A 24,541-nucleotide genomic window follows, 5' to 3' on the forward strand; every position below is an offset into this window, starting at 1 on the left:
AAATATACTGAAAGAGTACGTAAGAGTACATTCTTTTTACATAAAGTTTAATTATTACTTTTAACACAATGTCAGGTGGAAGACAATACTTACCTGTAAAGCCAGACAAAAAACTTCTGAGGAAGGTAATTTTCCAAGAAAACATTAACCATTCCTTAATTCAGTCACCAACTTTGTTGTTCAAACATACTTTCAAAATGGTTTTCTAATTTCAGTAAGAGAGATAGTAATTTTCAATAACAGATGCACATGTAAATATTCAATCCATTTATTGTAGAAACACTGAAGACACAATATAGTTTTAACATACTCCCACTGAATAAGTACTGATTTAATCTGAACAACACATTGTTTATTGTGGAAATGCTGCAGACACAAACAGAAATTTAAACACAGTTTAAATCCACTATCAGAGAACATGACACTTCAAGGAAGGCCAAAACTAAATGGCTCTTACAGCTAAAAAGGAGAGGCAGATGCCATTTCCTAGAAATGAAGGAAGGTAGGCTCCACTGGAGCAGCTTTAGTACTGGGCTTTTCTTTTGGATTGGTGGTAAATGAAAAACCCAGTGATTTTTCCTTTTTACTTAATTGCTCCAATCCAGGAATCTTTGGCACAGGAATTTTCCTTTGCTTTGTAGCTCTAACATTTCAGCCATTTGTTCTTAACAAGGCCACTGTTTCTATAATTTTTAATCCTACTCTGTGGCATTTAAGTGCATGCTGCGCAAAGAATGCGCTTGAGTGTCAAATTCTATCTTGATAGGAGAGTAACAGCACCAGGTTATTGCACTAGATCTTTTATACTCTAGTTTTATCTAACAAACAAGGGTGTTAGAGAACTGATTTTCCTCATTATTTGCTACACTGGCCTCATTTTTTTTTCATTTACACTGACAAGATGACAAACACATCTATATGCAAGAGGAAAGAATTCCACTGCATTGATTTAAAGGGACAAAAGTTAATTGCCAAACTGAAAGTTATTTTAAGGTAATCATGCAGATATTCTATTTCTAGTTGACTCTTGTACACTGCCTAGATTTAGACCACTGAGCTGCACTGCTTCTTCTTTGCAGAGAGTAGTAAAAATGAGGCCTATTTGAAAAACCTGCACCACAGAGAATATGTGGTTTATTCTCTCAGTTCCAATGCCACATTTACTTCTTTGTTGCTGTATTAGTTGTGAAGCTGTATTCATGAAACAGGGAATGTTTATATATTCAAAACTTGTGCATAAAATAGAAGTAAATCACATGCATTTTTTAGCCATCATTAAAACAGTGACAAAATAAAAGTACTATAAAAAGGTTGTATGAAACTAGAGATCTACTATTTTTTAAACAGCAACAAACTATCAGTTTCATAATAGATTTCAAAACACATTTTTGGGTACAGTTCTTTGCATGTCATTCTTCTTTACAGTGCTAAATAATCATTTTACTTTTTCCTCTTATCAGCAAATAACTACCTACACATTAATTCAGAAAATATTAATTAAAAACTGGGAAGTATTACAGCCTAGCACACTGATTTAAAATGTCTCTTATCATATATTTAATATCAAGTCCTAGCATGAAATTTCTGTAGTTAATCCAAGTAGTTTCTTGTTAGGAAATAGCATACATAATCTATCAGGTTATTTTCAGTACAAAAGATACAGAGATAAAGTAGTTTAACTGAACAGCTCTGGAGACTCCTAGGCATCAGCAGGGAAGGCACTTTTCCGGTCACATATTTCTAAGCACAACAGGACCCAGCACAGTTTTGGTATTTCAACATTTCCTTTAGTTCCTAGGCAAGTGATATCCACTGACTGCCCAGTCCTGAACTTCTCCACTTGCAAATAATGCAAAGAAAATTGCTCCAAATAGATTAATAGAAGCAGCAATATAGAAAACCATCTGCCATTCTCCCACAGTATTCTGTCAAATGGGGGAAAGAGAAAAAAAAGATGTGGTCAATTTGCAGCTTCACACTCAAGAAAAACTAATTTTAAAATCGATGCTACATGACTTGCCTATTTAAATGTAAATGTCATTCAGCATGATTAACTGGCAACATAAAAGCATTATAAACATAAAGGATGAAATAATTAGTATAGTTAACTTCAGTTTTATAACACAGCTTACACAGTCTTATCAGAACTGCACTGCCCTATCTGGATCAGTTTATCACCCAAGAGACAGAACCATCAATACAAATGCATTGATACAAATACTGTAAAGGAAACACTATCTTGGCTTTCACATCAGGTGATCCAAGAGCTGAAATGCCCTGCACTGTGCAGTAAGATATTCCTAACGACTACTATGTGAACATTCCAGATTCAAACAAGGTAGCTACCTTAACTCAGATTTCAAGACTAATCCTCTAAACTCTGTTATTTAAGAAAAGCCTTAATAAATGTGTAGTAAAGAACTGCTGGTTTGTTTGCTTTTTGCTTTGTGATTTTTTTTTCTTTTTAAATAAAGAAATAATATCTATAGAGGTCTTATAGGTTTGTGGGTTTTTTTAAGTTCCAGATAATGCTGTAACAAACTTGTAAATGATCTTACTACAAAAACGGAATACCCAAAGAGTGCATTAGTAGGGAGGGAAAAAAACTAAACTGAACAAAAATACCCTAAACCAACCCACTTATTAAGGTATCTGGAAGAACTTCTTTTATTGGAATCATGTATTAATTAATATTTTCTGATTGTTTTTAGTTAGAGCATGGTGATAATAACACCAAGGGCATGAGTTTGATCCTTATATGGGCCATCCACTTAAGAGCTGGACTCGAAGACTGATGTCTGTCTCTCCCAATTCAGAACATTCTGTGATTTTTAATAAAATCCTTAGAATGACCTCCAACTCAAAAAAATTCAAGTGTATCACTAAGCTTACTCCTCCCATCTCCCTTTCTTGATTTTAGAATAATTCATATGTTCACTGAAAAAACAGAAATCAAAAACTCCTCAAAAGCCCCAGCGCTTCCCTTTTTCTATCCAAATTACTGCACCCCCTTGTTAGTCAAATCTAGCACTAGAATCTAATTTCTCACTTATCTGACAAATGCTGACATTAGAACTCAACACCTCACGTGAGAGTCTAATTAAAAAAAAAACCAGCAAGAACTTGTTCTAATTTAATAAAACAATACCACAAATGTGTCATCTAGTTGGCATTTTATCAGAGTTCTACTGTGATAAAAATATATTCATTTTGTTCCTAGAGAATATAAGGGGTGAGTCAGTAAAATTTTCAAGTCTTACAAAGGTCTTTGATTTTACCCTTATTTTCCTGATCAGAATCAGGACAATAAGAGTTAGGAATTAGGAATTAAGTAATTCACAACAGTGGAACAATATGACTTACAAGTGTAACCTCTGTTTCATTTAAGGACTGCAGACTTAAGAAGAAGGAATTTCTATTCAACTGAGATAAAAATATAAGAACTGAAAAAAATAATAAACAGACTCACATTATGAGTGAGGTTTTTGGCAATAACTGGTCCCACCATTCCTGGGATAGTAGCAAAAGAATTTGTGATCCCAAGGAGAATTCCAGCATACCTGCAAAAGAAGTTGTTAACACTGCTTATTAACTTATAAGGCTTATCAATCATGGAAACAATTCTGCCTAACCTGATCACATAGGCCTCATCTTGATCACACAAGAGAAATAAAAACACAAATATTCCACTGTGAACAACTTGCTTTTCTTCTAATAACAACTCACTGACAGCTTGGCACATACATTTTAATGGACACAGTTTAGTAGTGGACTTGGCAGTGTTAGGTTAATGGTTGGGCATCATGATCTTAAAGAACCTTTTCTACTTAAATGATTCTCTATGTCTCTATTTTTCAGAGGCTAGTTATGGAATTTAACTTAAATTGCCTATGGCTTTGCTCAAGATTCATAATCCAAACCCACAACCCCTTTGCTATGCCACAAACCAAACTGTCTGGAATGGATCCATTGGAGCAGTTAAAAGACACATAGCATGTCTTGAAGCAGAAAGACAAGGAGTATGACAAGGTGCTATTTGCCAACAGAAGGAGCTGGTTCAGGTTTCATTGCTAAAAATTTGTCTTCCAAGAAAGCAATATCAGCACTGTGCTTGGATATCCCCACTTACATTACAAAGAGTATATTCCAAAGATAGGAGTTCAGAGTGCTGTGGCAGTCCTTCCCTTCAGCTTTCTGTGGGTCAAGGCCAACTGGAAATGGGTCTGACTAAACCAGTTCTGCTGGTTGCTGTTCCTGCACCTCCATTCTGAGGCCTCCTGTTCCATGAACGTGCTGCTCTCGCACACACAAATGTACGTGTATGCACCAGCGGCCATAAAAACTTGCTGGGAAGAGCTGGTAACTTGCTTAATATCTGAGTCTCAGCACCTCATCTCTAAGCAATTCAAGATCTCTCTCACAGGCATGTTGCAATACTGAAAGTTTGAAACTGTACCACAAGTGCAGACTTGTGAGAGAGACTGAAGAGAAATAAGAGCCAGATGCTCCACAGAAGTTTGATCTTCTAACCACCAGAGCACAGATCCCTGTGTTTTAGATTTTCAAGGTGGATTTGTTGGCTGAAGAATCATACAAAATACTAATAGTTGCAGTTTACCACAGGAGAAAGGAATCATATCCAGTGATCATTTTAGATGGTTCAGAGTGAAATTATGTCCTCACCAATACTAACATAACAGAAACATTTCATCTCTAAAAAGAAATGCATAACTTTCAAATTTTATTTACCAAAACAGGAGAATTCAACCATACAGCATTGTTCCAAAAGACTGCAATATTGCAGTAATATTAGAAAAACATGTGTTTTTTTCCTGAGTAAGGGAAACAATCATCTAGCCTACTAGTTAATTTTTTTTCTTTAAATTCTACACTACATATCAGTTTAAAGCACTGATATGCTTTAGTTAAAACCTCTTTATTTTTTATGAACCCAGCATGCAGTCTTCCTATCTTGGAAAGTGGTTTAGAATTAATAGGCCTTTATGAAGCTGAATGTCAAAGTGTAAAAGTTTCCCTTAGGAAAAGAAGCACATAAAGCAAAACCCTGTTTAAAGCCTTTAAGTAGAACCAAATGCACTTTAAATGTCTTCAACATGTTTAAGCACTACAAAACTGCTAACAGACACTTTTAAAACTAAACATAGCTTAATGGTTTCTCTCGTCAACAAAGATCTTTGGCAATCAATTTCTGGCTAAATGCCTCTCTTTATGCCCAGTGTTTCTGACATGGGTTGCATTCCTGATAGTGTTCACTGTTTGATGCAGATAACTGTGATGACACTCCCTTAGCACAGTGGAAACTCCCACATGAAAAGGGAAAGCAAAAAGTGACATGTCTGTAGAACAAAACCAATAGCAAGCTATTGGTCAGGTACTTATGGCATAGTGGGAATAACCAAATGCAAATTAACTTGCAGAGCAACCAGTTAGTAAAATCAGGAGTAAAAAAACAGCTATGTGAAGTATTTACTGTACAACAGAGCCACAAGAATTTACAAGGGAACATGGTAACACCAGTATTAAAATTTGTAATAATAGGAAGGTTACTAATATAGATCTAAAGAGCTAAAATATAATATGTACTCCCCAAAAGAACAATATTGTCTCCCTCTTGTCCCCAACCCTTCCCCAATTCAATTCACCAATGGCATAATAAATACATGCTAGCAACCAAAACCACATAGCAAATACTATTGTTAATTAAGCATCAGTATTTTCATTCACTTTTTTCCTGTGAATATAATAATTATTTCTTTGATATAATGCAAGTTTTAGTAGCAAAAAGGGACCATTTGCTATTCTTGGCAACATACTTTTAACCAATCTCAGTGGGCATTTGTGCATTTTGAAACTGCTTTGAATCACTTCTGCTTTTCCTAATGTCTTTCAGTAAATTATGGAAAATAAATATTAAGCTCAGAGTAGACTCTTTACTGAGGTTTCATTCACAATTTTATGCAGACCCTGTTTTTAGATTTCTACAATTATGTCAAGCATTTCCTTGAAATTGTGCATATCTGCCTTGATCATTTTATCCAACGAAGTTCAGACAAATTGCAAAAAATTAGGTGTGGGGGAGAGGGAAAGACTTTTTCTTCTCACCTCAGATGGTTTTTGCATTTCTGTATCTGAAGAAAATTTTTAGTATGACCTTTGTTATAAGGACGTGCTTTTGCCCTCCTCTGTCTCCATTTGAACAGACTTACCCTGAAGTAAAGCATGCATGTGCTGAATAGAAAATCACTGATTTCAATAAAACAGCACTTACCCTGACCACATCACCACCAAGGAAAGTCTTCCCACAAATGCAGCCACTCGCCTCTAGAGGCAATGCTGGGCCAAAGTCCCTGAGCTATCAGCAAGACACTTACCCCTCTTGCACTCAGCGTGCTCCCTTCTGCCTGTCTGAGAGGGAAGAAGAGCTAGAGGAACTTGTCTGGTGTAAATGCAAAGGGAAAAAGCAGGACTTTTGCGAGGGCAGGAAGAACAGAGTGGGATTTGGTCAGAGCAGCACTTCACATGAGATAACTACCTGTGCCTGCTGACAGGCATGGGCACTGTGTAGTATCATTTTCTCCCTGTGGCTTTTTTTCAACACCTAAAACACTTTGAATACTGTTATAAACAATTTGACTATTGAAAAAAACATATTTGAAATGCAAAATTAAGTATTTAAAATTGGAACACACATACAACATCCTAGTTTGGGAAACCTCAGCCACTGACTTCATACAGAGGTTCCTTGTGTATGTAAGTCACACTGCAGTTGCATGATTTCCTTTTCCCTGTCACAGCTCTGTTGCATTCCATGGACAGGTTAAATTGCACTCACATAACAAGCACCATTTGATACATATTTTGGAAACTAACTTTTGTAGTTCTGCAAAACTAAGCTTGAAACAGAAATTGTATAATGGTCTCATAACACCCCAGATGCATGGCTTTAAGTACATTTTCTAAATTTGTAATTATATGTGATTTAAAACAAAGTGCACCACAAAAGCTATTTTTCTTACTTTCAGATTCAATTCAGCATTACAAGCTGTTTATAGCTGGCCACTGATACCTTCCCTCTTGCTTACTACCTAACCTCACCTGCCAGGATTAACTGGATTCCCACTGTTTCATAGGCATTTGTTAAGTCAAAAATTGTCCATGATTGTGGATGTGACCACCATCGTTCCAACTGCCAAAGCCTGAACACCATCTTTACTCAGGACCCAAGGTCTCCCATAAATTGTCTCGATGACCAGAATTTTTTATAGATATTATTTCTACAAAATATTTTCTCCTCTTCACTTAAAGTTCTTTTCATTTTACACATTAATACTGAAACACACTTTTCTTTGGACATAAAGTCATTTGACCCTGTTGACATCTAAGTGATACCACAAATAGGTAAATGAATGACAAATCAAAGTACTTGACTTCTACCAGTACACTTTTAGAAGAATATACATACATCCACACTCTTTGGGAAACTGACAGATCTGCCCAATTATGAATTTTGAAACACATTGGAGAAATTACAGCCTGAAGTCTCAATTTTCTATTCTTGAAAATTATTCATTTAAGACCAACCGTACATACCTGATTTGTCACCTACTGACAAATCAGGTCAACTACTTGTAGCAAGATATAGATTCCAATGTACAGAAAGTTTTTCAAATGCAAATAATGTGCCTGTATCACAGTGCTTAAATATGGTTATGTTCATACCAGAGGCTGACAGCTCCAATGGAAAAGTTGATAACAGTGAAACACTTCACTGTATTGTACAGTTCAAAAAACACTGTCCTATTAAGAACATGAATCAAATGCGACAAAAGTCTACCAAGTCTATAATTACAATCTGCAACTACAGGAATGATATAATTTATTGCTGCAGGATTAAAACTGGAATGATTTTAAACTATTGTTTATGTCATATCCTCTGCCAAACTTGCACTTTCTGGAAGTACAGTGCTTAATATTGTAAACCCAATTAATTGTCAGTGTTTACACTTCAGGTCTGTACAGCACATGCTCCACAGATACATTTCCAAGGCATCCCAGCAACACATAACGAAAAAAAGGGGTTCATAAACATTTCACCTGCACTAACAACAGTTTCAGCAATACTTACGAAGGTGCTATGTCCAGATGGTTGATGCTGTAGCCTGATGTACAGAACCCTCCTAGTGTTGTTGATATGGTCACGAATGCAACAGCCAGGGCGTAGTTGCAGCCTGTGAACCCGGCTGCCACTAAGAACACCGCAGGTCCAACCATTCCTTTAAGACAGAAACCTCAGAGTCAATGGACGTTTAACAGGAGACGCTTGGAGGCACCAAGCTGTTTTCCATACAACTTCCGCCGCCCCCTGGCGTGCAGAACCGGCACCGCACCGTGCGCGTTGCAGTGGGACGGTGCGGGATCAGAAATGGTTGGGGTGGAAGGGACCTTTAAGATTCTCTAGTTCCAAACCCCTGCCACTGGCAGGGACACCTTCCACTAGATCAGGTTGGTCAAAGCCCCGTCCAACCTGGCCTTAAGCACTTCCAGGGATGGGGCAGCCACAACTTCTCTGGGCAACCTGTTCAAGTGCCTTGCCACCCTCTCAGTAAGGAATTTCTTCCTATTATCTAATTCAAATCTACTCTCTTTCAGTTTGAAGCCATTCCCCCTTGTCCTATGACTCCATGTCCTTATAAAAAGGAAGTGCAGATGGGTTGCAAAACTGTTGTTGTTTCAGGAAACAACAACTAGATCAGAAAGAGCCCACTCCAGTGGCAGAGAACAAACTAGATTAAAAAAATTACCAAAAATCAGCAGATTCTGAAAATCACCTCACGAATTAATTTTATTTATTGCTATAAATAAATTGAAGCTACACTGACACTGTGAACCCTGGGTGAATCCAAGATAGCTGTAGAGATGCTGCATCAGGCACTGGAAACAGTTTATCAGCCAAGAGCTCATGCACACTGCTTCCTATCTGCAGTTAACTTTGGTAGCCATTTCCCAGTACCAGAGCCCATTCACATCACCCCATCATGACCTCTGCAAGCAGCTCCAAGTACATGCTTTTGTTGATGAAGTCAACCTAAGTCCTGATTTTCCTAAGACAGCAACATTTTTCTCCAGAGTTATACATACAAGGGTGTGAGGCCTGCGGTAAACTGGAAAACCAAAATAGCATAGGCTTAACACAAACAAATAAAATGCCTGAGAATTTATTACAAGAGCTGTTTTAAAGAAAGCAATTGAATCAGCTGAATTGAGAAGGCAGCAAGGATCACCATACAATAACTAGGCTGCAACTTTTGTGGATCCTGTGCCTGCCTTTGTTTTTCTTCAATTTCTTTCTCCTGTCCCCTCTTCATTCAGCAATCAACTTCTCTTTCTTAAATACAGCCTTCTACTCCTGCTCATTACAAACCTGATCTGGCTGATCTGTTGGTGATTTCAGATCATCTCTCCTCCCAGTCAGTCAAGACCGTTTTAGATTCTGTTTGGTCTTTCTCCTGTGGTAGCAACTGTACATTTTAAGTGTATTCCTATTCAGCTACTTTAGTTTTAGATAAACAAAACACAGAACAACAGGATAGGCTCATGCAGAACAATAATTCTGTCAGTTTGATAAACTTCTTTTGAAAACAATGTTTCATTCACCCTTTTATGGTGACTTTACATGACCATTTATATGACTGGTTTGCTTGTAGTCCAATTATCTTGACCTAACAAAAGCTTTTGACAATCTCTTCTTGTTCTCTCATCCAGCAGGCCTACTTCTCATGGAAAAAGATAGGATTATTCTTGACACATTAATGTACAAATAAAGTTGCTCCTCTCAAGCCATGCATAATGCTGCCTCATCTTACAGCAGAATGCCAGACTACGCCCCCAAGCCCTTAAATTTTCACAAATTGATATTATTATATGTTCTAAGACTGCAATGTTCCAAGAGATGATACTTGCACCTACCTATTAGGGTAAAACATTTGCGAACACAAACAGTGGAGAAGTTCTGTTTTTCCCGTAAATAATCAGCAATTTGGCCAGACAGAATTATACACAACCAGCAGCCAAAATAAGGTAGGGCAGACAAAAATCCATTCTGTTAATGAGGTTGAAAGAAGACAGTTAAAACACTAAATCACAAATCAATCATGACTTAATCCATAACTACCAATACAGTCAGACAACAAACTCAAAGGTTTAGATCAACAACTAGCACCAGGAAAAAGGAAACTATTAACTGAAGGTATCCTGTGGACATAAACCTGATTGTGAAAGTTTTCAGGATACCAATATCAAGCAAGTTACTAAAACTAAGTGGAAGCTGTAAATATTATTCAGAATTTTTAAAACTATACAGAATCTCTGGGTTTTATACTACTGTTACATTATTCCTTATCTATCTGCTGAAACATCTGGTGCTGGCTATAAAGAGAGACAAAATCTAGATCCAGGATTTTTCATCACATCTAGGCTGGATATCCCATGATCCCAAAACAGAGTTATTCAGGATCTGACATTACTTACACTGAAGTCACCAATTAATTCCCATTACTTTAAACACGTGCTGTTTAGAGACCTCTGCCTGATTCTACATGATTTTCTAAGGAAGGGAAACAAAACTACTAAATTGCCTACATTTACAGCCTTGCCAAAAATGATGGATAGTTACTGATATATCTACAGTGCTATATCATTATATCTGTATCTCTATCTACATGAGCTATAATTTGACCTTATCTAGGATTAAAAGGAGTATTTGAGTAGAAGTAGTATGACCTTTATACACTAGTATGAAATGTATATTTGCCAAGAAGTGAAAGATTCATGGGAATTTTTATTTGAAATTAAACAAAAAACACATCCTCACCTGGAATCCATTCTATCAATACTTAAGCATGCTGCCTGTTGGATTTCAGTGCTCAGTTTTCAAAAACAGCAAGTAAAATTTTGAAAAATAGAGACTGTCTCAGTAATTAAAAAACCTTTTCAAAGTACTATTCAAAGACGCAGCATTATTTGAAATTAAATTTCTGTATTTTAGAAAGGAAACTGACCAGGAACAACTGTATAATATTTTAAAAGGCAATGCAATTTCCATCTATATGTGTGGCAACAAAGTTTGTCCAACACTATTACACAAGCTTTTTTTTGTCATGGTCAAAACAGTCAGTTCCAAAAAGAAAAAAACATAATCCAAAGGAAACCCCTTCACAGCAGAACCTGTGTCCGTTTAATGCAATGTTGTTTTACAAAACATGCAACTGAGAGCTGTGGTAGCAAATGACCTTGACAGATGTTGATCCCTCTTCAGGGAATACCTGAAGAGGCATAATAAGGAGCACAAACAGCAATTTAAGTTAGTCTTTTCCAGCCATTTTACAGCTTGCCCTAATGCAACCTCCTGTTCTGATGCTAAGGTTACCCATCTTCTCCTGCTAAGATTGCTGGTATCACCTCTTTCTTGCACGGCAGTCATCTTAAGATTGCTCTAAACTAGTTTTGTTTGCTCAGCCAAGAAAAGACTATATTAAATTTCATGCAATTTCAGAGCACCTTTTTGTGTTAGTTATACCAGTTTCTCCAGGTAAGCTATGCCATCACCAAAACTGTTTCATTAAGGACAGACCAGTACAGTCAAGTAATTGCTATATATAAGAATATTCCACCTTCCCCACCCCCTAATTTTTCCCTGATAAATAATTTAATTTTATACAATTTCCTTGAAAAGCACTATATCTGGCCCTTAAGACTACATTTTTGTTTCACCCAGTTACCTTATTAAGAAAAGGTATTTTACCACTGCTTCTCACTGAGGAAAGAAATTGACAATTTGGAAAGTGATCCAATCAGAATGAAGGTTCCCTCTGGTCCCTTTCTACCCCAAACACCATCCTTAAAATACTTTCAAAAATGCCACTTATCCAATGGTTTTCTTAGTTTTATTTTTATCTCCTTTATGATTTAGTAAAGAAGTAGATACTATTTCAGAGGCTATATAACAACTTGGTGTAAAATCTGAAGTAATCATGGAAGCCATATAACAGGAAAAATATTTTTATAGTTACTGTTTTAAAGCAGAGTAGTTAAAAATGGGTACCATGCACCTTCAAACAGAAAATTTAACTTGAAAGCTAGCACTAAGGTAAATGTCAAATAAGCCAAGAAAGTGGAAATTATAAGGCAGGCAACATTTTTGATGCATCTGCTTAATTGTGCAGGATTGCCATTTCCCAGCTACACATTACATTCCAAGGCTCTTAAACAGTTTCTTCTATTCTAAACAGCAGGTGATTTAGTTTCATTAATTCAGAAGAAAATTACTGTATTTGTATATATCTCACCTCCTGTGCATCAAATCGTAGGATTTCCTTCATGTATGTTGGCAAGAGTGTAAGAAGAGTATAGAAAGTCCAGTTGTATGAGAAGTGTGCCACAACAATAGCCCAGAGAGGAAGGGACACTAGCATAGGTCTCCAGGGAACAGATTTCTGTGTAGAAAGCTGGCAAGCAGGAGACAAAGAGAAGAGAAAAAGAAGGAAATCAGGATGTTGATATGAACATTTATTAAATACAGTGTTTTTGATGCTAACCAAATCTATGGTCATGATCCATTCTAAAAGGCACAAATTAAGTCTCAGTTGATAGATGCAAGTCATCAGCAATGAATTAATTACTGTCTTCAGCTCTCAATGAAGGTATATTAAAGCATGTAACTGCTCTGATGTTTACTATTCCAAAGTAAACCAATTACTACATTTTCAAAAAGTATGCCTTCCCTTTTGAAATTTGATGTCTTCTGCTTTTACTAGAAATAATTAAATGTTGTGTCACCCTTCAGGTTGATTTAACCAAATCTTTCCTGCTCAATCCTAGATAATAGTTTTGGTCTCTCAGCCAGCTTCACTGTTTGTAAACACATATGGCCCCAGTCATAGGAATGAATCTTACACAGACTTCAGGAACTGGCTCATTAGTATTTTCCCTGCAAATAGTAATCTGTTTCTTACTGTAGATGACACACTGAGAAAGAGAAATGCTGTAAAATATTGTATTGCAAATGTTAAAGATATTATACAGGTCTGGATCTAGTACAAAATGACAGATTTGAGCTTTTTTAAAATACAAAGCTTTTTAAATAAAGCACCTCAACAACACCTGTAATAAAAGGCATTATTATAAATGCTTTGTTTGATTGTTGATTGTTATTCAGTTTACAACTGCACTATTTAAAAGTTGGGTTTTTTAAAAAATCCTGCCTCCATCTCAGGTTAAGAATGTTATTCTAAACCTAAACATGATTACATAAACATACAACAAAGCATAACAAAACATGTAACAAGCCATAAACAAAGCTTGACATTAATGACCATGTTTGTGGTTTACGTTCAGACTTGCATATAGGTTGGTCTTTACCAAAGTGCTGTACCTGATCTTTCAGAGAAGACAGAATATATTTTCTTTCAGCATGTGAAATGCTCCTGTGAGTTTCTGGTGTATCACTAACCAAAAACATCCAGAAGAACCACCACAATACGCCAAGTGCACCTATTGTTGTGAAAAGATGGGTCAAGAGAGAGAAATTTTAAAAAAGCAATTTTATCAAGTAATCTACTCAGATTATATAGTCAGAAGTGTTTTCTCAATACTCTAATATAATTTTAATGTATATTATTTTTCTATCTACTTACAAACACTAGCTCCCCAAAGTGGCTTAACAATGCACATTTAAACATAATAAAGAATGAAGATGACTATGCAGAATTTTTTTTCCCTTTTTTGCCCCCCTATCTGAAGTTCTTCATACAGCAAGAAAGCTACGTGCTCATACATATTTTTATCAGTCACATGGAAAAGCCACAAAAGTATATGGCTCACTCTCAGAAAATAGAAAGTTCACATTAAGTTTAATCACAGAAAATACTCTGTGCATATATACAGAATATCACTACATGCAGTTTAATTGATGTACTATTCCTATTCTTCTTTCTTAAACCATCCCTAGAACTGTCATTTTCAATAATCAGTCCAAATTAACCGCACTCTTATGTAACCGTAACACTGTAATTAATTTAATTTTGTTCAGTTCTTTGGTTTGAATCTTTGTGATTTGTAGAAAATTTGAGATGGCTTTTAAAAGGAAAATGTAACTCTTGTCTTATATTCTGATTCCTCCTTTCACAGGCAGAATATGAAATGGTTCATACACATAAATAGACCTGTAAAAAGCATTAGCTAAGAGATGCTGTTAAAAAAAAATTCTGTTTCAGCTTATTTCAGAATGTAAGTCACAATAAACATGCTACGCATTCCTTCAGGGTCCCTGTGACTGGTAGAGATCTGCCACATTTTACATTTTAAGCAGCAGTAACTTTTCACACGTTCTTTCAAAGTTGAGGTTCATTCCTAGGATTTATTCCTTTTGTTTCATTCAAAGTTGAGGTTTATTCCTGGGATTAAAGTTATTAACTCAATTTCACACTTCAGATAAGAAATTTCAGCCAGTTGTTTTCAAGTGGTGGGAGAGTTAAGAGCATTTGACGTGTACCAGCTTTTGTCCAACAGAGAGACAGCTTTGCTCACTGGAAGAAGGCTTATTTAGACATTCACTGGAATCCACTTAGCTTCAAATATCTCTAATTGCCCAGGAAGAAAAAAGCAGCAACCCAACATGTCAAACACGTTTTTAAAACTTAAAATAAGTTTTATAAGATATGCTTTTCAAAAGGAATATGGATTGTACTTTTAATAATTAAGAAAAATGAAAACAGCACAAACTCACCAAATATGTAGAACACATAAACCCAGTTCATATAGTAACAAATTAAACCAGACAGTGGCAGAGACACAACAGTTCCCAGCTGTGCACCTACCAGAAGAAAGCAAAACAAAGTGGAAAAATAATTATCTAATCATAGTCTTTCTATGGACTCCTTAAGTGCCATTTCAGAGTTATTTTATTTTTCTGTAATAAATCATGAATAAAGATTGTCATGAACACTGGAGGGTTGTGCTTTGCTTTAAAGAAACATAAGCACAATGAACTGCCTTGGCAGCTCCAAGCAAATAGAGCCATAAAACCCTAAGAGGCCAAAATTAGAAGGAACAAGCAATAAAAGATAAGCATTCTTGGCACATTTGTCTCCAATAAAGTGATGGCTCTAACACATCTAAACCAATGAAGATTAGTTAACTGGTATTGCTGTAAAACAAGAGAGAGCTGAACACAGCATAATTAAGGCCTTGGGAATATAATGTGACAATATAGCCAGTTTGCATTTTCGTATCTCTTTCTAGCTCCACCAAACCACGAATGCTATAAAGACGAAGCAGAAGTCAGGCATATATAACCAGTAGGTTCAAATTCCATACTTCCTGAATGTGATGGAGAAGGGAAAGATGAGTAGATTCCAGTTCAGAATAAAGCCAAAAGCCAGAAAGAACTATTCCTATGCTTATGATTCAACACACATTTTGCAAAGAATAAGGATGGCAGGTGTTTCCCTTTTGAAATCTAAACCAGAAACCAGTATTATTTGCATACTTGACACTCCACTGGTTTTGTCTCTTAATGTTAGCTGTATGATTACTTCTCCAAACTTAATCTCAACTCAGAAAATGTTTAGATTATGTTGATAATCTAAATGGCTACCTAGACTCCTCCTTCCTCGAAACAGTAATTTTTATTTAGGGCAGAAAGCTCCAATGATGAACAACAAAACCACATACATCATGCAAAATATAAATCAAAATAACAAACGATATATCACCTTAACCACATGTTCTCTCGGAAAATCAACATGATCCTGATTAAATTAACTACAGACCACATGACTGCCAACGTGGAAGGAAAGAAAAGGAAGGAAAACAGCCTGCCAAGATTACACAAGATATCTTATCCACCCATGACTGCCAGCAGTGGGCTGTTCAAGGCCACAGACTCTTCTCACTAGTACATTAGCATACATTTTCACAAAATACAAAAGCACAGTTTAAAAGCTCCCAATTGCTAAATGCAGTAGAAGGCAATCTCAACTCTATATGCTCTGCTTAATTTGTGTGTTGGGTCTCACATAAAGACTCCTTTTAAAATAGATTTAATTAAATACCCAGGCAGAAAAGAGATGTTTTAAAAGGAGAAAGAAAAAAAAAAGCCTTTTGATGCATTAGATGAGTTGAAGTAGCTCTCTGAAGGGTCACTTCAACAAGTGATGAGACACTCGGTTCAGAGCAAAGTGAGGAAACTTGAGGAAAAAGGATTAAGGCTTCAGCCCTCTGGGAAAAGTGAGTCACTAGACTGGCTTAGCTCCTTAAGAAACTGTAGCTGAACTTTACATGGTATAGACCTGTCTTCTTGATAAACCACAGGTCAAAGAAAGACCAGAATTATTACTAATAAGAGTGAGCAAAGCAAACCATTACTTCAGTAACTGAATACAAAATTTGTCATCCTCAAAGAAATGATATCAATTTTGACCAGCAAATTAGAAAAAAAAAAAACCCTGTTTTTCACCTGCCCCTCAAAATACTGCACTGAGCAATGTGACTGACCAATAAACCCCTAAAATGTATGAAGGCTCAGTGGAGGCAGGCAAGGGCAACATATCCATCAAACTCAGAAAATAACACTGGGTGTGACTGACCACAGTTGTTGCAAAGAAGCTGACTTTATCTCAACACAAAGGGCACCAGAGAGTGGCTTTGGTTTAGATAAGCAGCTATGTCAGACGAGTGGATCAGCTGGTGGTGTGAATGTTTCTCCAAATTCAGTTCATTAAAAGTGTGACTGACTCACTGACTTAGCCAGACAAACATGTAGGCGAGTTGAAAAATACAACATACAGAGGTTAAACAACAACATAATTTCTGAGAGAACAATAGACTTGACTGGCAGTCACCAAATTGAAGTGTACTGCAATTGCTGTCTTTTGCTGTCAACTTATATTTGGTAAGTGCTAGCTTGTACTGTGCTTTCACCACATTCTGTATCACTCTGCTAAATCAAAAATCCTGTGTAACATCAAGTATCTTCAAAAAAGTAAATTTGATAGCAAACATTATATTCCAGACACAGAATATCTAGGACAATCTGGTCAGACAGTATTCAGCTCCAACAAGGAGCTCTTGTAGCAATACATGGGACCTTAGATGTTTTCTTCCCCAAGTTCCTCCAATAACACTTAAAAAACCTTCCAAAAACCAACCAAACAGCTGAATCCTGTGACTGTCCCACTTTTTTTGTTCCTAATGCTAAATATTTTTAATTTACAGTATCTTCTATTAATCAGCTTTGCAGTAATTATTTGCACCACTTTACACCAAAGTTACACACAAGTTTTTACTTATTTGTAGATCAATACCTTTTGTCAGGTTATAAAAGCTATGAATAAATGAAGAAAACTAATGGAAAGCAAGATTTACTTTAATGTTACACTTTCTGGATTAAATGCTGATTAAAACTTACAATATAAATCCCTTTGATTTAAGGCAATCCACCCTGTTACTGCAGTAAAAATTTATAATCCCCTTATCAGCGTGGGAATTTCTCACCTGCATATGAAATACTTAGAAGCTTGCTGCGTTCCAGTGGAGGAGCCCAAGAAGACCACATTGAATGCATAGCTGGGAACGTAACACCCTAGAAAACGTAATTTCATTCTGTTAAAATGCGAGAATTTCAGAACTCTCTTCAACTTCACATGTTTCAAAGCACATTTCATTAAAAAGCAGTAGTATAATCTATTAGTTTGTTTTCTAGCAAGAAACCACTTACAAAAATTGTGCTAGGCATAAGAACAAGCAGGCAGAATTCAAATTTCTCCTGCTTTTGACTCTGTATATACTGGAAAAGCAGCAACAATACAAACAACACTGTTTTGAGGCCCTAGTTTCTGAAAAATTATAATAGTTTTGTCTCAAGTATCCTTATGGTTCTTATTTGAAAAGCTTAGGCTAAAATATAGTGAAAATGCTTTAATTATTCTAAAAAACAATGGAATGAAACCATTCAAATGAAACAATCCATATACTATTCCAGCATAACAACCCCCAGAGAGTCTAATCACTACAATTTTAAACAAATTATTCAGATACATTTTCAAATTACACAGAGGAAACAGGATTACCTCTCCCAGTCCTTCCAAGGCTCTGACAGCAATGAGGTAGCCAACTCCTAAATTTGCAGCTAAGGGAGTAAGCAAGGTGAATACAGAGGTACCAAAGATGCCAAACCCCAGCAACAGTTTGCCTCCAATTTTGCTTGCAAGATATCCTCCTGGAATCTGAGTAATGATATAGCCATAGAAAAAAGAACCAAGGATCCATCCCTGAGTATCAGCATCCCAAGAATACTTTTCTCCCTGAGAAGAGAAAAAAAACCCAATGAAATGCAGTAAGTTAAAGATAGCAGTTTCTCTGACCATATTTTTTATTACACTGATCCACTATTTAGTCCTTTACAGATAGATTTCAAATTTTTCGTGACCTACTTCTTAGGGTCTCCCTCCTCTAAACCCACCTGTACTGCAAGCAAACTTGTGTTAAAATCTAATACAGGTAGTTTACATCTGTTTGGACATATCTAAGTATGAAAATCATCACTACATGAAATAAAAGTGCTCTGGCAGTAATTCCTTTTTGAATTCTAAGCAGTTTGGGTTAGGTGACAAGTACTGACTACGCAAGTCTGCCTGAGTACAAATCCCACTTCTGAATCACAGAGTGGACATTCTGTCATGCTCTATAAAATGGCTTTACCTGCAGAAAATTTATGAAGAAAAAAACCACAAATAAGGAGATGCAGGTGCTTAAATTTAACCTAAAGAAAGAGAGCAGTCAAGGACAGGGCTCACAGGGGTAGGTAGAATAATGGAAGAAGCACAACAGAGGGAAGATGAGTTTAGTGAACAATGCAATAAAAGTGAAGATGATTGAGACAGGAATCTGCAGCTATAAAGGAAGCCAGCAAGAAGATAGGAAGTGTTGCCCAATAAAGTGATTCTGAAATTTGGGATCACTTCCAAAAGACCAATTTTTCCACATCTAAATGAGCAGCATACATTTCACAGAAATGATGAGACAATCTTCCCATAAAGTTCACCGTTATAATTTGTCTGTGATAAATAATAAATGACCTCTAAGCAAGCAAACAAAATGAAAAGAGGAAGATGGCAAGAATGCTCAGGAATAACTTCAACTATAAGACAAGATCTATGCAAGTCCAAATTCACAAAGTTGCGAGTTTTTTTAGGACTTTTTTTTTTCCACATCTGGCAGTTCAGTTAAGAAATGTGATTTTAAGGATTACTGGAAGACAGAGGTAAAGGATACAAAGACGAAATGCATGATCTGGGAGAAAGAGATTGAAAAAGTAAAGAGAGAAACATTACATGTTAATTTGTAATGAAATTTCATGCCATTGTGACTGTACAAAGAATAGGCAAATTGGACAGTGATGGGAGCTCTGACGCAGATGTAACACTTACAATTGATAAGCAGCATATAAAACAATGAATCATGGTAGATCTACGTGATCAGATTAGCCAATTTCTAAGGAATAGAACAGAAAAGAGGTATGTAAAAAAGCAGACCCTGAGCACAGTGCTTCTCAGTCAGCTAGTCATTTAAAGCTAATACATCCCAGAATAGCTTTTAAAAGAACCACTGGAAAGGCCATGCAGTAAAAAACAGCCTGTTCTCTTGCCACCTAAATATGGTTCTATCTATCACAGAGTTCTAAAACCACTTTGACGTGCCACATTACAAGACAATACATCTGAGACCTCACCGTTGTGTTGCGAGGAACATTAATGGTGGAAGAATGCTCTGGACACACATTGGAAGTAGTGTTCTTTGCTAAGCTTGTGTCAGGTTCTACCATATCCACCAGAGCGACACTGAGGTTCACACGCAATGCATACAGGAGGAAGAACCCAAAACAGGCCAGGAGTGCGAGATTGTAGCGAGCTGAGCAGCATGCAGGGACTGAAATGAGAGCAAATGAAAAATGTTTAACAGACCTACCTAATAGAGTAAGAGCAACTCATAAACAGTTTTTACTAAGACTCCCAGAAATCTTTGGGTAAGATAAAAAATAAGGAAGGAGACAAGGTAATTTTGTATTCATAAGGGGTAATTATTATTCAATAGGGGTAGACTCTGAGGTTGGTTGAAAAACATTTTAAGACCCCATTTTTGTACTGATGTATAAAGCAAATGTAATCTTGGTTTAGACAACAGGCAGCTATCCATGCTACAGTGGTGACTGCAGAGGATGGGTAATGTGTGGTCTGTGCAAATGGATTTAGAAACATAGCTTAAAAGTCCTCTCCAAACTACTGTAGTATTTTTTCAAGACAGAATTTCACACTTTAAAAAACCCCAAAACAATTAGTGGGAAGCCTGTAATATACACAGAAATGGTTTCAAGAAACACAAATACTCCTAAAGTAGTGCTGATGAATGGTCATTGCTACTTCAGGCTGTTTGCTAGGACAGATTTTCCTTCTATAAATTTGCTTACAAGGGAATATGTATTTGCTGACAGCTGCCAAAACTACCAGAAAGGGGAATGGCAAACACTATTGGCGGCACTGTGAAACAGTAACAGGTTCCCAGCTGCCCACTACACCCTCTCGGCAGTCACAAGACAACAAAGGAAACAAGTCCTAAGATTCAGCATAAAATCGGTGTTGTGACATTAAGACAACTCTGTCAGCTGCTTATACACAGATAGCAGACTATGCAATGTGACACAGTTATTGGTTTCCTACAGTAGTACACAGCAGCATCTGGCAGAGAGCATTCACCAGTGCCAGGAGATCCAGATCAGAGCTGAGCTGCAACAGCTCAATATCTGCAGCTACTCTTTATGAACTGGGAATGCCTGGAATGTCAAATTGTTGAGGAAGTACTTGAACAATCTGCTGAATTTTCAAATATAGCACAGAATTTCTCCTTTTGTGAGGAAGCTACATTACTAATGGGAAGTTTTACCACCTGGATGTCTGTAACTCTGGGAAGGCTGGAGATCAGCAGATATTACATCAGTTCACAGTGATCTCATCTTTCACTACTCAGAGTTCAAATGATTAATATAACAAGTACCTCTATGAACAGCACAGACCAGAGCTTCAACTGCTACTGCAGTATGTCACTTGACTGCATTTTTCTGATTTTCATTAAGAAACAAAGGACATGCCCTGCGGACAAGCTGATGCTCTACCTTCCCCTTCCCAAGGAACTTCCCTGAAACAAGGAATGAGCCTATGTGATTTTATTTTTTCAGGGGAACACCAACAGAGCCTTCCTCCAAGACTGTTTTTCATGAAATTAACAGAACTCTCCCATTTTTGAAGTCTCTAATCCTAACAAACTTTATGTGAAGTTCATTATAGCTGCACAAGTTATTAAAGTGACACAGAGATGCTGTACTTGCTATGTTAATTTAATAAATAAATAATATACAAGGCTATTGTACAAATATGCAAAACACCTTCCATACCTGTGGTAATTACAAGTTTTGCCACTGAAGCATTTGAAAAAGCCATCCTGAGTTTTTAAATGACTTGAGGGAGAGCAGCCAAGATTTTATTGCTTACATTAAAAACAATAGGCACCGAGAACAGGAAGTACTTACTACACAAAAACTAGTCAATCAGCTTTGTTGTTATTTAAAAAGCAATTTGCCTTAAGTAGAAAATGTAAAGTTATTTAATTTATAGAAATTATTATAATTACATGAAAAACTATTTAACTGTTTTATTTCTTGTAGTTGCTGGGGTTAGACAATAATAAGAGAAAGCTGAATAACACACTGATGATGTAACCCTTCTTTGGAAATGCAGATTAACTAGAACTTCCAATACTCTTCCTCTATAAGACTTACAGGTATACAACTTGCATAGAGAGCAAGCTCCACAAAAGAGATGTGCAAGAACCTAAGGTCACCAGAGTCAGATTTTTTTTCCCAACTGTAAACATTTTATTTAAAAAGCTAACAAATATATAGAATTGAATTCTGAAGCAAATAGTTACTAAATTATTGGTTTCCTGTCATTCCATCACATGCACTTGAAATGCCTAAGAATATTAGATCAGGTTAACAGAACAGAAGACTCAAGAAGATTACAGGTGTGTTTCAGGAGAGTGCTATCATAAGAGACACAAACATTCACCCCCTAAAGTTTAAAGCAGCAAACCAAAGTTTAAAGCAGTAGGTTCAAGGTCTTACCTTGACTAGCAGTCTTTGATACTACATCTATAGCTAATTCTGATTTCAGAGGCATGTTTTAAAGCACTGTAGCTGAAATTTAACACGATTCTTAAATTGCAATTAAAAAATAGGTCGGTGCTGCAAGTTGCACCGGCAGTTTAAAGGAAGTTGCTCGTCTGCAGTAGTTTTCCTTGTGGGAGAGGCGAGCCACCTCCAACTGGAGCCTGATGCATTGTGCAAACTTAAGAACATACTGCTTTACCAAGTTCTGAGCTCAAATTTCTGTCCTTCTGGCACTTTTAAAGTAATTTTGCTAGCAGCCTCCTTTGAAGCAGTTGCACATTTGTAAGCAGGTCAGAGCATTTTTGCATGGCATGCTAAAGAAACTAAAAATCTTACTCTACTCTTCATAGGCTGCACATTCTGGGAAGCAAAACAGCACAGACAAACATGCGGGCTCTGTCGAGAAGCTCTAACCATATATCGAGCCGCTTCTCCTACCTTCGTGCATCCTTTCGCCTTCCTTCCTCTCCATACTTGTAACAAGCAATTAGTCTTACTCAAATTCTGCCTTCATATGAAATTTTGACACAATCTCGGTGGACCCCGGTAGCTTTTAATATTTGGACCGGTATTTGGGCCGGAGCCGAGCGAGGGCTGGAGTCTGACAGGGCTGCACGCCTGACCCCACCACGACTCGGGGCCGTGCCTGATCCAGCACCCCCGGGCACCGCGGCGCAGCCTCCGGGCCCGTCACCGCTTTTCCCCGCACCGCTTTCCCGTCACCGCTTTCCCCCGTCACCACTTTCCCCCGTCACCGCTTTCCCCCGTCACCCCGGCAGTGGCACGGCGGCACCGACCCCCGGGCCCCACAGCGGCGCTCGCGGCCCGCGCCTCCATGGCAACGCGACGCCGCCACACAGGGGGAGCCGCCGCTCGTCTCACCCGTGTCAGGCTGGGGCTCCTTCAGCAGTGGGGTGCGATTCTCTCCCTCCTCGGGCTCCATCTCGCTGCTGCCACCCGGACCCCGCAGCGCGCTCAGGGCCAGACCGCCCGGCGCCACAGCTGCGGCAGGCAGCGCGGCCCGGCCCGGTCCGGCTGGGCTCGGCTGGGCTCGCCTCAGCTCGGCTCGGCTCAATTCAGCTCAGCTAGGCTACGCTTCAGTTTCCCCAGCCGCCGCTCCCTACTCCCCTCCAGCTCGGCTCTGCCCCGCCGGGGCCGGGCAGAGGCGGCCGCAGCCCCTAGCGATCATGTGACGGGCAGGGGCGGGCGGAAGCGGCTTCAGGGCCACGCTGGAGCTGGGCCGCCCTCGGCCGCCATCTTTAGTGAGGGCGGCCGCTCCCTCCCGCCCCCTGCCGGGGCCGCACGAAGGAGCCCACAGGCGGGCGGCGGGTGTCGCTGTGGGCGATGTCCCGCAGGCTGAGGGAGAAGTACTTCTTGGTAAGGACGAATCCGTTCAGGCTGATTCACCACAAGCGGCTGCTCCTCAGTGAAGGTGAGCGGCCTCTCGGGCGGAGAAGAGAAGGCTCGAGGTGCAGGTGCCGGGTCTCTGCAACCACCGAAATGCTGTTTAACAATAAATTGCAGTATCTGAGCGTCTTTTTGCTCTGCGTGTGTGTGGAGTGCGCAACTCCTGGAGTGAAGTTTTAAATTAATGGAATGTGAAGGGGTTGGAATGGACCTTACATATCATCTAGTCCGAAGCTCCCATGTGCAGAAACACCTCTCACTAGACCAGCCTTACCCAGCCTGGCTTTGAACACTGCCAGGGTTGGGGCATCCACAACGCCCCTAGTCAACCTGTTCCAGTGTCTCACCACCCTCACAGTAGAGAATTTCTTCCTAATTTCTTCCTATTTCTTCCTATGTAACCTAAATTTCCCCTCTCTCCATTTATACCTGTTCCTCCTTGCCCTGTCACTACAGTTCCTGACAGAGTCTGTTTCTGGCTTCCCTGCAGGCTCCCTTCAGATACTGGAAGGGGGCTATGTTGCTATGAGGTCTCCACAGTCTTCTCCAGGTGAACAGTCCCATTTCTCAACCTTTCTTCACAGGGAAGGTGCTCCAGTCCCATTACTGAATATGTGTGAAAGTGCACCAATGTAGATTAATAAGCGCTGTGGGATATGTAATAGAGCTTTTCCTCTTGGAATCAGTGTTCTACAACCTCAGTCAAAGCTAACAAGAGAGTGGAGATCTTTAAGTTTTTACAGGCTCTTTCTACATGAGAGCCACCTCTGCTCACCTTGTCCACTCATCAGCCTTGCCAGGGTTGAATGCCGAGTCATTCTGGTGATGCTGCAAGTC

The 24,541-nt window shown here is 38.3% G+C and overlaps 1 protein-coding gene across 3 annotated transcripts; it reads right to left on the reverse strand.

Moving 5' to 3' along the window:
- Positions 1–278: 278 nt before the first annotated feature.
- SLC17A5 (solute carrier family 17 member 5) lies at positions 279–23,286 on the reverse strand. 3 transcript variants are annotated; one of them, XM_062489822.1, is made up of 11 exons: positions 23,180–23,286; positions 19,808–20,004; positions 18,147–18,380; positions 17,572–17,659; positions 14,804–14,890; positions 13,451–13,569; positions 12,366–12,524; positions 9,988–10,120; positions 8,147–8,294; positions 3,470–3,560; positions 279–1,925 (listed from the first exon to the last, which is right to left on the reverse strand). In XM_062489822.1, exons 1-11 carry the CDS (start codon positions 23,238–23,240, stop codon positions 1,788–1,790), a joined length of 1,455 nt encoding a protein of 484 aa, XP_062345806.1. In that variant the 5' UTR covers positions 23,241–23,286; the 3' UTR covers positions 279–1,787. The 3 variants fall into 3 exon arrangements, with proteins under 3 accessions (XP_062345806.1, XP_062345805.1, XP_062345808.1); XM_062489821.1 differs by having other exon boundaries at positions 23,129–23,283; XM_062489824.1 differs by lacking the exon at positions 14,804–14,890.
- Positions 23,287–24,541: the final 1,255 nt, after the last annotated feature.

The sequence above is a fragment of the Cinclus cinclus genome, chromosome 3 (assembly GCF_963662255.1).
Source record: "Cinclus cinclus chromosome 3, bCinCin1.1, whole genome shotgun sequence".
NCBI classification, from domain to species: Eukaryota; Metazoa; Chordata; class Aves; order Passeriformes; family Cinclidae; genus Cinclus; species Cinclus cinclus.

Excerpts from the sequence above, each read along its gene's own strand:
- SLC17A5 (XM_062489821.1), bottom strand. The coding sequence starts at position 23,240 with ATGGAGCCCGAGGAGGGAGAGAATCGCACCCCACTGCTGAAGGAGCCC. Across the intron at positions 18,381-19,807 it reads ATGTTCCTCGCAACACAACG|GGAGAAAAGTATTCTTGGGA; the intron begins GTGAGGTCTCAG and ends TTCTCTTCTCAG. Across the intron at positions 12,525-13,450 it reads TGTCTTCTCTGAAAGATCAG|CTTTCTACACAGAAATCTGT; the intron begins GTACAGCACTTT and ends CCTGCTTGCCAG.